Genomic DNA, 15,526 nt, shown 5'->3' on the forward strand with positions numbered 1-15,526 from the left:
GGCTTGAGACTTCTGCATCACCAATGGTCAGATGGTAACATGGGAACCCACTTGCAGGATGCCTTTGCATGTGTGTTCTTTAAGTTGTCAGGGCCAGACTTTGGAGATGCTGGATCATCCTCCAGATTCCAGAAACACTTCTTTTCCCACCAGAAACAGGCCTTTCTGAACAGCAGCTTTGTTGCCAAAGAAGGAGGTGGTCGTGCTAGATGGTAGCTCACCCAGTCTAGGTGCTGCAACATCACATGGAGGGTTTTCTAGGTTGCAGATGCTCAGCCACAGGATATTTTTGGGCAGCTCGTCCCAGCTGAGCTGTGAATCTGGGGCTGGTTCTCCAGCCTCCCTACCTGCGTGGTCCAGAGGGCAGGGCCAGGTCAGGATGATCCCCAGCCATTTCGGGGCCACTGTGATCACTTCTGAACCCTCTTGTTTCAGGTGGTGAACAGAGAACTGGAGAAGACGCTTGTTATTGAGGACGATGTCCGCTTTGAGCACCAGTTCAGAGGAAGCTCATGAAGCTGCTGGACGACATTGAACAAGCCCAGCTAGACTGGGAGCTGATGTAAGTCACTGGCCCTCGGGAAGCTCTGGGCACGCAGGGGACACGAGCAGCAGAGACGGAGGGTGACGTTGGAGCGCAGGGGAAGGTGTCAGAGGCTTCTCGGCGGCTCTTCCCGTCGGGACAGCTCTGCTCCTGGGCCAGGCTGGTGCTGGGGTGCCCCAGCTGGGTTGGGTGCCACTGGTGCGCTTTGTGGGCAGTGTTGGCCGTCTGGAGACGCTGCTGTGACAGAGGAACTGCCACAGCTCAGCGCTGAGGCTTGGACTGTGTCATCTCAGCTGCCTTACCGTGTCTTTCGCATCTGCACCACCCCCTGGGGTAAGATTTGGATGTCTGAGAGTGGTACAGGATAGAAATGTGTGAGCCTGGTCAGGGATTGCTTCTTGGATCCACCCTTTGTCCTTCCCCGCTTGACATGGGCAGTTGTGTGCTCCTGACTGCTGCAGATTCTCATTTCGGTTCCAATTTCTGTGGTCTTTTCCCCCTTTAAGCTACATTGGCCGGAAAAGGATGCAGGTGCAGGAGCCTGAGAAAGCAGTTCCAACGTCATGAACCTGCTGGAAGCTCATTACTCGTTCTGGACCCTGGGCTACACGATCTCCTTCCAGGGGGCTCAGAAGCTCATTGGAGCGGAGCCTTTCGGCAAGATGCTGCGGGTAGAGGAATTTCTGCCAGTCATGTACAACAAGCACCCGGTGTAAGTAGGTCGGATGTCTTCGTTACTCGGGTTCACGTGAGCTTGGTCTTGCTGAATGATTAAGATCTGGTTCGTAGATTTGTGTAGTGTATATCATATGTGTTGATAGAAAACTATCGCTGGCTTCCCCTCTGCAAATCGCAAAACTTGCCAGATCTGAACGGGCCTCCCCGTCCGGAGCTGCCGTCTCGGCGTGCCTAAAATCCTGGGAGCTGGCAGCAAAAGTGGAGGTTGTAAAAGGGACGAGTTGGTCCATGTCATGTCCTGCTTCACCCCCTGTGCCTCCACTTGTTCCTTCAGGGAAACAGAGCCTGGCAGCCTGTTTGCAGGCCTGTTTAATCAGGCCGTAAAACCAAGTGTTAGGACTTCTAGGGACTTTAAAATGTTTGGTTACGAACCGCTTGACGTTATCCTTATCAAACCAAAGCAACTTACCGAGATGTTGGTGTTGTCAACCGTACTGTCCTCGACAGCCTCGATAGAATTATTGCGCGTTACAGGACGGAAAGGCAACTTGTCTGCATATTTTTCCACGTGAGGAGCAAACTTGTCTCGTTTTTTGGATGGGTTCTGATGTACTTGCTGCAGAGTATGGTGTTTATTTTTAAAAAAGAACGATTCTCAGAGGGCAGGTGATGCCGGTCCACACTGCTCGGGTTGGCTGGGATGTTCTCCTGCGCTTCCCACCAAGAGACTCGCCTGCTGGAGATCTGTACGGCTGGGTGTGTGTGCCTGGGCTTTCATTTGTGTTTGTTTTTTAACAATTCCTGACGGATGTTGTGCTTTCTGCTCAAGAAGACGTGCTCTTACCTGTCAGCCGGTCTGATAATACATAGAACCTGGTGCAAAACGACAGCTGTGTGTGGTGTTGATGGGGTGGGAGCAGGCCTGGCAGGGAAGGCCAGCGCAGGTCGTTCAGCTCTGTCGCTCTGCCACGGAGTCCCTGCCCGTAGAAATGTGCCTGTTGTGCCGGGAAGCCGAGTTCCTTCTGCTCCGCAGGCTGGAGCAGCGTCCACGCCGCGTGGTGAGTGTGGAGAGCGGCTGTGCCGCGGGGGAATCGCTCTCTGGCAACTCCTCTCCTTCTCTCCTCAGCTCTGGCTTACGAGCGGCAACCCGGAGCTGTGTGAAGCGCGGTGGAGCTCGGCAACGCTCCAGGTGGTGGAAAGACACTCGGCGTGTCCTTCAGAAGCGGGACGTGTGCGAAGCGGGAGCGGCCGGCGCGTGCCGGTGTCGGTGCGGCGGGAGCAGCGCGTGTGTCAGCGCGGCTCTGGTTTCCAGCCCTTCCTCTCCTGACCGGTCGTGACCCACGGGAGCAGTTTCTCCATGAAGCGCCCCTGGTGTTTGCCCGGTGGTTGCCCAGCGGTTCCGCAGCTCTGACAGGTGCTGGTTCCCTGTCTGCGCTTTCAGCTCCTGGGCTGGTGTTGTCGGGCTCTCCCTGCTCAGAACTGACTGTGTTTGGAAAGGCACAGCCAGTGCAAACCCTTCTGCGCTGCTCTGCCCTGTTCCCGTTCCTGGGCAGCGGCTCGTGGCTCCGCTCGTCAGGGCCGTCCCTGCGCAGCCTCTGGCGGGTTTGGCGCCCGCAGCCCCAACGCGGAGCCGCCTCGCGTGGGGTCGCGTGAGGCTGTAGCTCTGGAGAACGAGACGCTGTCAGCAGAGCTGAACAGGGACGTTCGCTCGGCTGCTCCAGGAGTTATCGTGTTCTCCTTTGAGTGTGGGGTTTGTCCTGCGCTGTGGAGCACGAGAGCGAAGCCCCCGGAGCCGCGGCTGGTGGAGACCCCGCAGTGAGGGGTGACAGACCCGGAGCCAGGAGCCGTTTCCCCAGGGGGAGCAGCAAGTCGAGCTGCTCACCCCAAGGTCCAGGCAGGGTTGGTGCACATCACCGGTTCCAAGGCTGCCACCAGAACCTGACAGCTCTCTCTGGGCTGTCGTACCCTCGGTACTCACTGTGGAATTTCTGTGCGCAAATAGGTTGTGTTTATCTGGGGGAAATGGATTAAGGTTGTGTTGGTGTGTGTTGCCCCCCTGGGTACTTTCAGTACAACCAGAAAGCCAGAGGCAGCTTAAATTCGGGGTCGGCTTTTGGCCAGGAGCAAAAATGCTGTGATGGAGACAATGGGGAAAAGGTGGAAACTCTCAGAGCACGGGGAAGTCTCCGAGAGGAAAAGAGATGAACGCAGACACTGGGGAGTGGGGAAAGTGGACATATTTATTATAGAAGCAGTAAAGGTTATGTAGAGATTGAATGTTACATAAACATCAAATATTTAAATACATTAACTCCAGACACAAATTAGTGGTAAAAAGTTTATCTATTTATTATAGAAACATTAAATACTATATAAAGATTCAATATTATTATTCAATATTATACAAAGCTGAAACATTATATAAAGACCAAACATTAAAATATACGAACTCCAGACAAGAACTGGTGGGGAAACGTTTCCATATTTATTATATATTAAATATTAAATAAAGATTAAATAGAATACAAAATCAAACACTAAAATATATTAACTCCAGACAAAAATTAGTGGTCAAAAGTTATTCTATTTATTATAGAAACATTAAATACTATATAAAGATTAAATATCATATAAAGATCAAATATTATCTAGAGATCAATCACTAAAATATACTAACTCCAGACAAGAATTGATGGGAAAAAGTTCAAGTATTTATTCTATAAATATGAAATAAAGATTATGTATTATATAAAGCTCAAATATTAATGCCTATTAACTCCAGATCAAAAAATAGTGGAAAAAGGTTTACATACTTTTATAGAAACATTAAATAATAGATAAAGATTAAATATGGCATAAAGATCAAATACTCAACTACATTAACTCCAGACAAGAACTGGTGGAAAAAAGTTTACGTATTTATTCTAGAAATGTTACATCTATATAAAGACTAAATATCACAAAAGGATCAAGTATTAAAATATTTTAACGCCAGACAAGAATTGGTGGGAAAAGAAGTTCACATATTTATTATATAAATAAAGATTATGTATTAAATAAAGGTTATGTATTATATAAAAGCTCTAATGTTAATATATATTAACTCAAGAGAATTAGTGGAAAAAAGTTACGTATTTATTACAGAGATGTTACATCTATGTAAACATTCAATATTACATGGGATCAAATATTAAAATATTTTAACGCCAGACAAGAATAGGTGGAAAAAAGTTCAAGTATTTATTAGATAAATATTAAATAAACATGATGTATTATATAAATATCATTTATTAATATCTATTAACTCCAGAAAAAAAGGGTGGAAAATAGTGTATGTATTTATTTTATATGTATATATAAATATTATATGATGCTCAAACACTATATACGGATCAAACATTAAAATATATTAACTCCAGACAAAAATTATTGGGTAATATCTATGTACATGTTAAATAAATATTAAATATTAGTACAATAAATAAAACTATTTTAAAAATTAAATCTTTCTACATTAAATAAAAATATTAAAATATTAAATAGTAGTACAATAAGTAAAAATATTAAAATACTGAACATAACAATATTAAATAAATATTAAATATTAGTACATTAAATAAAGCATTAAAATATTAAAAATTAGTACATTAAATAAAAATATTAAAAATATTGAATATTAGTACATTAAATAAAAATATTAAATAAAGCTCAAATATTATATACAGATACAACATTTAAATATGTTAACTCCAACCATAAATTAGTGGAAAAAAGGTTATGTACTTATTCTATAGATATTAAATATTATACAAAGCTAAAATATTCTCTAAAGCTCAGCTATTGAAATATAGTAACTCCAAGCAGAAATTAGCGCAAAAAAGGTGATATACTAATGAACGTTTCTATACAAGTATGTAAAGATTATATATGATAAAAGCATCAAGTATTAAAATACATGAACTGCAGACAAAAACGGGAAAAAAGTTAATATACTTGTTATATAAATATTAAATATTATACAAAGCTCAAACATTAGATGCAGCCCAAATATTAAAATATATCAACTCCAGACTAAACCTGGGGGAAAAAAAGTTTCCATACTTATAACATAACCAGTAAATCCTATACAAAGCTCAACCATTAACATCTATGAAGCGCAGGCTCCTCAGGTGCTGCAGCTCTTCTCCTCAGGACGAAATCGAAGTTGCCCCGGGTGTTCATGGCGTAGAACACGTTCGCCTTGGGTGGGATCGCCAGCTCTGCAAGAGAGGGAGCAGAGCGAGCGTTAACTGGCGCCCCACTCAGCGTCAGGGGTTTGTTCTCACCGGCAGCTGCGACAACGTGTCCACGGCGTTTCTGACGTCGCTTCGCGTGTTGCTCTTGCCGTCAAAACGCAGCAGAACCGTTCAAGCAGCAGCAGCAGAGTTCTGCTTCCCCACCTTTGTCCTCGCAGATGATCTGTACCAGCTCGTAATCCTCAGCCGAGCCGCACTGCAGGTTGTGCTTCTCCAGGGCTCTCTGGATGACAGCAGGAGCCTTCTCTTGGTTAGTCAGCTGCAAACACAGAGTTGCAAGGAGACGTTGGTAACTACGTCCTAGATTCTGCCAGATACTAAAACATGCTCTTTGTGACACCTGGTGGTTGATTTAGTTCAAGACAACAGACGCTGCTCCAGAAACGCAGCAGGAAATCACAGCCTCTGCTCTCCAGAGCACCCACTTGCAGAGGTGAGACCTTGTTCTCAGCAGCCGTCGAATCCACAGCAATAGCTGCCCCGGCTGCTGTTTGCTCACATCCATTCATCCACAGTCTCCTGTGCTAAACACTTTCTTGATGCCCTGCAAAGATTCTGGCCCTTGTAGCTGGGTTTGCTGGGGAAGGGGCACCTTGTGTCACAGTCACACAGCCCAGTGCTGAGCTGGACACACAACAGCCGGCGCTGGCAGAAGAGCAGGGGCAGCAAAGCCGGCACCTGCTCAGAGTGCTTCACTTGGCACTGTTGATCAAAGACAAGCTTCGATTTCAAGAGCAGAAACCTTGAGAGATGCTCTTTGCAAACCTCTCATTCATCCCCTGCTCCACAGGTTTTGATTTGTAACATTTGTCATTTTCCCTGTCAAGGAGGTTTGATCAGTGCATAGGTGTTTCCAAAACTAACAGCACCATTCAAGTCACCTGGGGTGAAAACATCACCCACCAGGATGCTCTTGTAGATGTTGCCACTTCTGTCCTCTTCTACGCTGGTCCGGATGATGCAGCTCTCTCCGTTCTGCTGGTTGTAAACTGGCAGGACTGGCGGCACTTCTTTTGTTGGAATGGGAGTCACGGAGTCGGGGCACTTCTTGGAGCACTTGTCATCAGACGGCAGCAAGGGGCGAGACGAGATCAAACACATTGATTACCATTTCATTGAAAAGATCCAAAAGCTAAAGATGACACTCTTCAGCACAACAGCCTTAACAAGGGCTCCAGCAACCCAGTGAAGGCAGTTTAGGTCAAGAGAGCAGAGTCTGTAGGACAAAGCTCCCTGGGAACGGAACCCAGCCCAGACAAGGCTTGGTCTGGGCAGTTCCTGGCAGCTCAAACCCCAGGGCTGGTGAGCTCTGACCTCACCTGCTTCTCCCTTGCTCAGCTGCTCCACCTGCCCCAGAATTAGGCTGGGCTGGTGCAGATGAGCTTTCCCCCCAAAACTGCCTTTCCCAGAGCTCGGGTCCCTCCATTCCACCGCACGCAACGCTCTAGTCAAGACCCACAGGCTTGGGCGAGCGCCTGGGGCCGCCGGCAGCGTCAGCAGCCTCGCACAGGCTGTTTGTGCTGAACACAGCGCCCAGGCCCTACCTTGTGCTGAGGCTCCTCGGCAGTGTCGGTGGGAGGGACGACGGTGACCGTGCTGTCCCCAGAGCTCCCACCTGGAGCAGGTTTGGGCTGCGCGTTGACGGGTGCGCTGTGGGCGCTCACCCCCAAGCCCAGGAACGGCCTAGGGGAGAAAAGAAAGCACAACAGAGCTGGGCTGAGCAAAGCTGTCACTTGCCTCAACAAGCTGACCTGCTGCTGTGTTCTCCTATCTCGAGTGGCCTATTGTTTGCGTGGGTATAGCAAATTAGACTCTATCCTTATTTACTCTGTTTTGCTGCTGCAAATTTGAATTGAATTTGTAATCCAGCACTAAAATCCAGTGTTCTGGATCCCCAGCCAGGTTTGTCAGCTGGTGTTTGATTTATTCCAGTTCATATTCACACACCAAACCGTTATACTCACAGGCTGAATCTCTTTACCACGCTCTTCTGAGCTTTGGCCGGTGCGACACTCCTGTCAGCAGCTCCTTCAATTTCGCGTGAAAGCCGGAAACTGCAGAACAGGCAACACCATGAGTTAAATATCTCAGAGTGGCCGTATTTGAGAAGCCCTGGGTCATTCCCACGTCCCAGAGGGTGCATCCCCACAAGGAGCAGCGCAGCTCTGTGCGTGTGTGTTTCCACTCTCCGGGAGCAGCTCCTGGCAGCGCAGAGCTCAAGGCTGAGAGAACCTGAACCTGCCTGCGGGGCAAGAAAAGCTGCTTCGCCAGCCGGGCTGAGACCCTACCTCTCCTCATCACTTAAATGCCGCTGCCTCCTAAACCACTGCAGGAATTTCTCATCTGCTGACAAGCAATAGCTGTTACATGAGGACTGCAAGAGCTTAATTTGAGCGATTACTTCGAATTCCTAAGAAAACAAATAATAAAATAGGAATTCCAATTAGAAAAATAAAGCCAGTCTCGTTAATGTCCTACTCACACGCAGCAACAGATCCAGGACAAACCGAGTTTGACCCGCAGGTCGGTTTCAGTTGAAGAAGTGACTATTTCAAGAAGCGCTGTTTCAAACAATGCAGCTCTGCAGCTCACCCTTCCCGCTCAGCCCTGCGTGGCCAGAGCGGCGCCCAGAGAGGAATCCCGCTCTGTACGGAGCTGGTTCTCAGGCACTAAGCAAGGGAAATAACTAGAGGTGCCTGTGATGACAGCAGAGCCTGATCCTCCCCGGCTCTGCACGTCGTGCGCTCGCACTCACACACACCATCTGCAGTAACGTGAGCGGCTGTTGGATACGCCCGAGCACAGACAACAGGCCTCGCCAAGAGAACGCTCCAGCAGAGAGCGTCAGCAACTAACGATCACAGAACAGTCAACGTCCCACTCACCCTTCGCCGCTTCTCAAAGTTGATCAGGCCGCCCTGTTGGAAGGACAGAGAAGGGATCAGAGGAGAAGAGCACAGGCCCTGACCAAACGCTTCTACAAAGACCTGTTTCCAGCTCTAGGATAAACCACAGCACTTGTGTCCCCGAGTCTAGTTTTCAAATAGATTCCTCTACTTTTAAGAACTGCACTAGAACCCAGTGGAAGACACAGGACCAGACACAGTGTCTGGAAGGGAGGGAGGATATGTATGATTCCAAAAATTGCCCCAAATTACCTCGAGATAGTCCTGAAGGGCTGTGTCCAGCATGACGAGGTCTGTGAGGAAGGTACCCAGGTAGGGTACCGTGCCTTGGGTGACTCCCTGCAAACGGGCAGAGCAATGGTGGATTAATTGGCTGAGAAATAATAATCATACTATTTAGAATGCCAGAATACTCCTGTGCAAGCAAACAAAATACATCTCGTCTGCTTCACCAAACAGTGCTCTTGTAAATGATGCTTTCATGACATCATCCTTAGGATCTCAGCCAGCGGTTCATGTCTGTACAGAGCGGTATAAAGGCAAAGTGCTCACTCGTAACTCATCTGCGTCAAATCTCGCTGTGCGGCACCTCTTGCCCCAGCAGAAAAGCCCAGGATTTACAGACCCATCTTCCCCAAAGCACCGCATAAGGGAGTTCTTTGGTTAGGAACAGGGCTGAGCTCGGCTTTGGGTGAGATCACAAGCCTGGCAACTCAAGCTCATTCCCACCTTCAGCAGCAGCTCCCTGCTCGCCGCAAAGTTGTCGCAATCGGAGAAGATTTCTGAAAGGTCTTCAAACATCAGCATTATGTCCCTGTACAGGAAAAGATTAAATCATTTAAGTTGTTTGTAAGCACTCTGAATCAGATCACGGTATTTTTTTTTTCTCAAGAATTGTTAACGGTTGGGCACATAAAAGATAAAAGCACCCAAACACATCCAGTGACAAACTGCACAGCCTTACTTTGGAACGCAGGCCCAGGTCTTCTTCAGGCGATAAACGGAGGTGGACTGCAAGGCAGAAACGATGGCTTTCAAAGACGAAAAGTTGTTCAGGATCCTGCATTGCTGTGAAAGGAGTGGTTAGAAACACAGGAGCATTAAACGTCAGCACCACCAACAGTCAGTGCTCTTCTGTCTGCCCCGCGTCCTGCTTGCTGCACATTCTCCCTGCTAAGCGGGCAGCTCCACAAAGACTGAGCATCAAAAATATCACTCCCCAACACCCCCCCTTCCCCTCCCAGCTCCACGGCACCCGCACAAGGAACGTTACACAGTCGTGAATAAACGCTTTACACGTGCGATACGGATCCACTTCTCCAAGATCTTCGCTCGTTGCTGGGTCTTTAATCCTTTGCTGTCCAGGACGGTGCTGACCACGCAGTTGGTGACGGCGTTGAACTGCGCGATGGTGGCTCTGATGCTCTGTGCCAGGTCTTTGTTCTCTTTCTTGTCCCTGCGGGACCAGATGCAGCCCAGGCAGTGGTGGGGCACAACGTTCTTGAAGAGTGTCTAGAGGGAAACAGAGCTGTCCAAGTCAGCCTGGATCGCTATTGCCCACAGGAAGAAATACAGGTTTACAGTACAAACTGCATCTGAAGCTAATATGGTATTAAAAGGGAAATATTGGTTTTCTCTTAGTTTAAAATATACACTTGGCTATAACTCCTGAGGCCTGATGCCCTAAAAGAACTGTCAGCTACACAGTCCTGGCAAAATAAGAGACACCTTTCTATCACTTACATTATCAAGGGGAAAAATTTCTATATAATGATCTTTTTGAAAGAGATTGATACAAAGAAACCAAATCCGAGCACTACAGTTAAAAGTACTTATACATCTTCAGGTGAGGTAGCCTAAAATAGAGTCAAAATACGCTATTTCTGAGGGGTCAAATATTAAACTTTGCAAAAAAGGCCACACAGTCTACGTTCACACTGTAAAAAAAAAAAGACAAACACCTTCAGAAGAACTGAAGGAAAAGCCCAATCAATGAAGCGAGTTTGGATAACCAAGCAGAGCTGTGCTCTGTGTCCCAGCAATAGAGCGGTTCTGGAACGCCAGACTGACATTGATGTAAGTTAAAAAACAAACAGACAAACAAACAATTAGAAGCCCAGAACTATTTCCCCGAGCAGTTCAGGTAATACGTATGATCGACATACCGTGTCCATGTATGTCAGCTGTTCTGCCACCAGCTCTTCTTGGAACAACGAGAATTCTTCTGCACCGCTGAGCTCCAGTTCCTCTTCCTCGTCCAGGTTGCAGGGAGAAAGGCTGTGGAACGCGTCTGGCCAGCGTGGAAAACACCAGTCAGTGAATTTATACAGAACACAATTAATCCAAGCAGATATCTGAAAAATCACTACATCTAATAGCAGAACATGCAAAGGGAGCTGCCTGGTGTAACGGCCTCACTGTGCTGCATATTTTAGTGAGAAAGGGAAGGACCGGAAGATTGAATTGGCAAAGAGACTTTTCGTCTCATGGCACAGGAAGCTTTGTGCCCTGGATAAGGGGACGTGTCAGGCTTGACGCTGGGAGAACACCCAGACAGCAGAGAAAGGTACTTTACCATCATTCTCCAGTTCTTCTCTCTGGAACTGCTCCAGGAGGTTCTGCGCCCTCTTCTCCGGGTCAGAGCCGGGCATGTTCTTCTTCAGGTAACTCAGCACCTTCCGCAGACACAGGTAGTCGGGTGGCTCTTGGAAATCCTCGGCACATTGGTCGAGCCAGGCTTGTAAAATCGATGCCATCGCACTGTGAGCAAATTCAGAGAGAGCACATGGGTTGTACGCAGCAGGTATTGATGCAATCCTATGGATCTGTACCTAATATAACTACAGGAACACTGAGACATTCATCCCCCACATTAAGGCAGTATGGAAACTTCTGTGAGCAGAGAATTTAATTTGTTCTTTTTGTGCAAGAAATATTATTACGATAATACTTCATAGGAAACTAAAGGCTGCTTCTTCAATTACACCTTGAGAAACCAGCGCCGTCATTCAAAATAATTAAAGATTTTCTCTGCGTTGTATTATTGGATGTGTTATGAGACAGCTGATACTCGGCCTTTACACAAGCTCCTGGAAGCACACAGGGCTGTGAATTGTCAAAGGAAACAACAGCTCTGCTGCCCACGTCCCGCTCCAGCACCGAACCCTGACTGGGGCTCGCTGGGCGCTGCAAAACCAAACTTACGTCCTGAGCACTGTGCTGGATTCGGGCGAATTCTGGTTTCCACATTCTTCACTGCCCGAGATCTCCAGGTTTCCGTATCTGGAAAAATGAGATGGCTGTTTAGAGGAACCGCTACTGACCAAAGCAAAATCCCAAATAGCGTAAGCCATATACAACTGGCATAAACACATACACATTGGCATATTCATATACAACTGGCATGAAGACAAGGGCTTCATGCTGGACAATTCCACGGTGGCCGGGGACGCTGAGGCAGAGATGAAGGCTTTGCACATGTCCCCGTGCACTGCAAAGCAAACCCAGACTAAACCAGGCAAACCCGTGGTGCCTCTGACAGGAGCGGCGCAGCCACAGCCATAGGGAGCTCAGCTGGGGACACTGAGCCCCGAGAGACCTGCGGGGAGAGCCCTGAGGCAGCTGGAACAGCTCCTTTCAAACCACACCTCGCACCTCCTTACGGACGGGTGAGGAGGAGTTCATGGCACATCTGAGTGTGAACATTTTAATGGCTGCTCAGAAAACACCACAAACCCATCAAACCCAGAACTGACTGCAAGACGGAACAAGTAGGAATCTATTCCAGGTGTGACTTTACGGCCCACACATATTCTGGTCTTTTTTGAAGGGAAAAGCTGTATTGATTTTCTTGTGTCAGTCCCAGTTTGGTTCCTTAGCGCTCAGACCACGCACACTTTCCCCACCTGGCACTTAAGCTTTAATGAGAGTTGGGATGTGGGCAGCGTGCATTTACACGTGCTGTGTTTATGCTGAAATCCTGAATTTGGCAGGATTCTTGACCTCTGTCCATCAGGTTATTAACTCCATGTCCATTAAAGTAGGGGAAGAAATTCCTGTCAACATCCCCCTGTCGTGTACAATAAATGATGGCTCAGTTTCCATTCTGTCCCGGCTCTTACCTGTCCAGGAGCAGCTCCAGGACTCTGCTGGTGGAAGCAAAGGCCCTGTACGTTGAGAGGAAGATGTTGATGTACGTAAAGTCATTATCTGCAAATGCTGTCAGAAGCGTCTCCACCAGCTTTTCCAAAGTTCCAGCTTTCAGGGCCCTGCTTTTGCACGTCTCATCCGGGCTGACAGTGTGTTCTGCAGGTAACTGGTCCCCTTCAGCCTACAAGTGGAAACAAAGACAAAGCACAAAACTCAGACAGGAGCCAGAGCCCCGACACAGCTTGCACAATGAAACACACATTCCATTCCACCTTTTCACAGCAATAGTCCATCTCTAGTTACTAAACAATTTTGTCAGTTTGGGCTCTCCAAATACCAAATGCTGTAGCAAATACTGGAGGACAATGAAGACATTTCTTATTTAAACAGGCAAGTGTTTCCAGTGCTTCAGCTGTAATCTCACGGTTGGCTTTTAAACTGACCATTCCCTCCTAACAGGGCCAACCATTCAAAAACCCCGGATGCTTTCTTAGCATCAAGAAGTTTAAGAAAGGTTTATTAGACTTCTTGCAGCATGAAAGATCTAAGTTCCTTCACTTACTGGTACCTCTACAAGAAGTTACTAAGCAACATTTCAAGCTCCTCAGTATTTAAAGGAATTGGTAATAAAGCCCAACTCCCTCTAATTGAACAAAAACTTTAGATTACTTTCAACACGGGTTCTATGATATTTCCAGTTAGAGCTGCATTTCTCTCAGACACATCCAATGATTTACCAGCCAACGCTTTTCAGCAGAAAAGCCTCCAAATCACTCTGCAAATGCAGCATCACTAAGAACTCTTCCCTTGAGAATATGAACATGACCTGGCAAACTCCTTCTCCGTACGAGGAACAACACCCCTGGAACGGGAGAAAATTCTAATATTTCTCCTAGGAAAAACAGGAGGCAGAGGTGGGAAATCTGCTACTCAAAGTCTCTATACTACCAACCTGGACACTACACCAAACCACGTTCTTATATTATTGCCTTTGATCCTGAAGAGAATGTAGAAACATCGCAACATAACAGGAAAGTTCTACCCACCTCCTGACCCTCTGGCTCAAACTGCCACAGCTGCACTGATTGCAGTGAAGTGAGGACACTTGAATCAGCTGGGGACTTGGCCACTACCCCAGCTTCACTTACCCCGAGCCATCTTGCTCCTTCGCTGTCAGGCTGCTGGATCTGCGCTCTTCCCAGGGTGTCACCGTCAACAGCGCCTTCTTGTGCTTCTTCAGCTCCATCCTCACTTGTGCTCTGCCAGGAAAGGGCCAAGAGAAACAAGTCAGAGAGAAAGGAACATGGTCCCTGCACAAGCGCAGGCTGCAGACACCAGCATGCCAACACCGGGATCTCACAACACCTCAACAACACACCAGTGACTTGCCTCTTGAATGCCATGTGGAACCTCCACATCTTCCCCAGGTTGGTTCCTCGCATTCTCTTCCAGGCTCTGTGGAGTCTCTGTGTCTTCTTCAGCTGGCTTGCTTGGAGTCTCCTCTATGCACTCTGCAGTCTCCACGTGTTCCTCTCTTATCTTGCTTGGACTCTCCTCGTTGTGCTCTGGAGTCTCCATGTCTCCCTCTGTTACCTCGCTTAGAGTGTTTTCAATGCGCTCTCGAGTCTCTGCATCTTCCTCTGTTGTCTTGCTTGTAGTCTCGTCATCTTCCTCTCTTCTCTCGCTTAGAGTGTGCTCAATGTGCTCTGGAGTCTCCTCAATGGGCTCTGGAGTCTCCACATCTTCCTCTGTCTTGCTTAGAGCGTGTTCAATGCGCTCTGGAGTCTCCTCAATGTGCTCTGGACTCTCCACATCTTCCTTGGTTCGCTTGGTCAGAGTCTCCTCAAGGCTGTGCAGAGACTCCACATCTTCCTCGCGTGTCTTCCTCCTGGGTGTCCTCCTCCTTGGTCTCCTCCAACATCTCCAAACAGACAGGTTCCGGAAGGGGAAGTTCCGAGCCTGTTAGAAAACAACGGAAAGGCACTTTTGAATTGCAGATAGCAACACATTTACTTTTAATGTCCTTGCAAAAGTACCAGGACAAGATCATATGAACCCTGATCTTTAGGCACTATTACAATGCAAAAAACAGGTCGTATGACAGAATAATAGAATCTTTTTGGCTGGAAGAGATCATCGAGTGCAACCGTTAAACCACCCCTGGCACTGCCCCATGTCCCTCAGAACCTCATCTACATGCCTTTTAAACCCCTCCAGGGATGGTGACTCCACCGCTGCCCTGGGCAGCCTGTTCCAATGTTGAATCACCCTTTCACAGAACCACAGAATCCCAGAGTGCCAGGGATGGGCAGAGACCTGGAAAGCTCATCCAGTGCAATCCCCCCATGGAGCAGGAACACCCAGATGAGGTTACACAGGAAGGTGTCCAGGCAGGTCTTGAATGCCTCCAGAGTAGGAGATTCCACAACCTCCCTGGGCAGCCTGGGCCAGGCTCTGCCACCCTCACTGAGAAGAAGTTTCTTCTCAAATTTAAGTGGAACCTTTTGTGTTCCAGTTTGTACCCATTGCCCCTTGTCCTGTCACTGGTTGTCACCCAGAAGAGCCTGGCTCCATCCTCCTGACACTCCCCCTTTCCATATTGATCCCCAGGAATGAGTCCCCCCTCAGTCTCCTCTTGTCCAGCTCCAGAGCCCCAGCTCCCTCAGCCTTTCCTCACACGGGAGATGCTCCACTCCCTTCAGCATCTTGGTGGCTGCGCTGGACTCTCTCCAGCAGTTCCCTGTCCTGCTGGAGCTGAGGGGCCACAACTGGACACAATATTCCAGGTGTGGTCTCCCCAGGGCAGAGCAGAGGGGCAGGAGAACCTCTCTGACCTACTGACCACCCCCTTCTAACCCACCCCAGGTACCATTGGCTTCCTGGCCACAAGGGCCCAGTGCTGGCTCATGGTCACCCTGCTGTCCCCAGCACCCCCAGGTCCCTTTCCCCTACAC

At 48.0% G+C, this 15,526-nt stretch overlaps 1 protein-coding gene across 1 annotated transcript; it reads right to left on the minus strand.

Annotated features, from left to right (window-relative positions):
• Positions 1 to 5,362: 5,362 nt before the first annotated feature.
• On the minus strand, positions 5,363 to 14,150 carry LOC309445701 (ral guanine nucleotide dissociation stimulator-like 1; the record flags this gene model as incomplete). Its single annotated transcript, XM_082064705.1, has 17 exons — positions 5,363 to 5,481; positions 5,662 to 5,776; positions 6,421 to 6,573; positions 7,062 to 7,200; positions 7,482 to 7,571; positions 7,806 to 7,927; positions 8,403 to 8,435; positions 8,676 to 8,762; positions 9,153 to 9,237; positions 9,388 to 9,491; positions 9,720 to 9,935; positions 10,589 to 10,713; positions 10,999 to 11,183; positions 11,628 to 11,705; positions 12,545 to 12,753; positions 13,721 to 13,831; positions 13,962 to 14,150. 17 exons carry the CDS (start codon positions 14,148 to 14,150, stop codon positions 5,363 to 5,365), a joined length of 2,160 nt encoding a protein of 719 aa, XP_081920831.1.
• Positions 14,151 to 15,526: the final 1,376 nt, after the last annotated feature.

Source organism: Streptopelia decaocto (assembly GCF_964273445.1).
Source record: "Streptopelia decaocto genome assembly, chromosome: 13".
Taxonomy (NCBI): Eukaryota; Metazoa; Chordata; class Aves; order Columbiformes; family Columbidae; genus Streptopelia; species Streptopelia decaocto.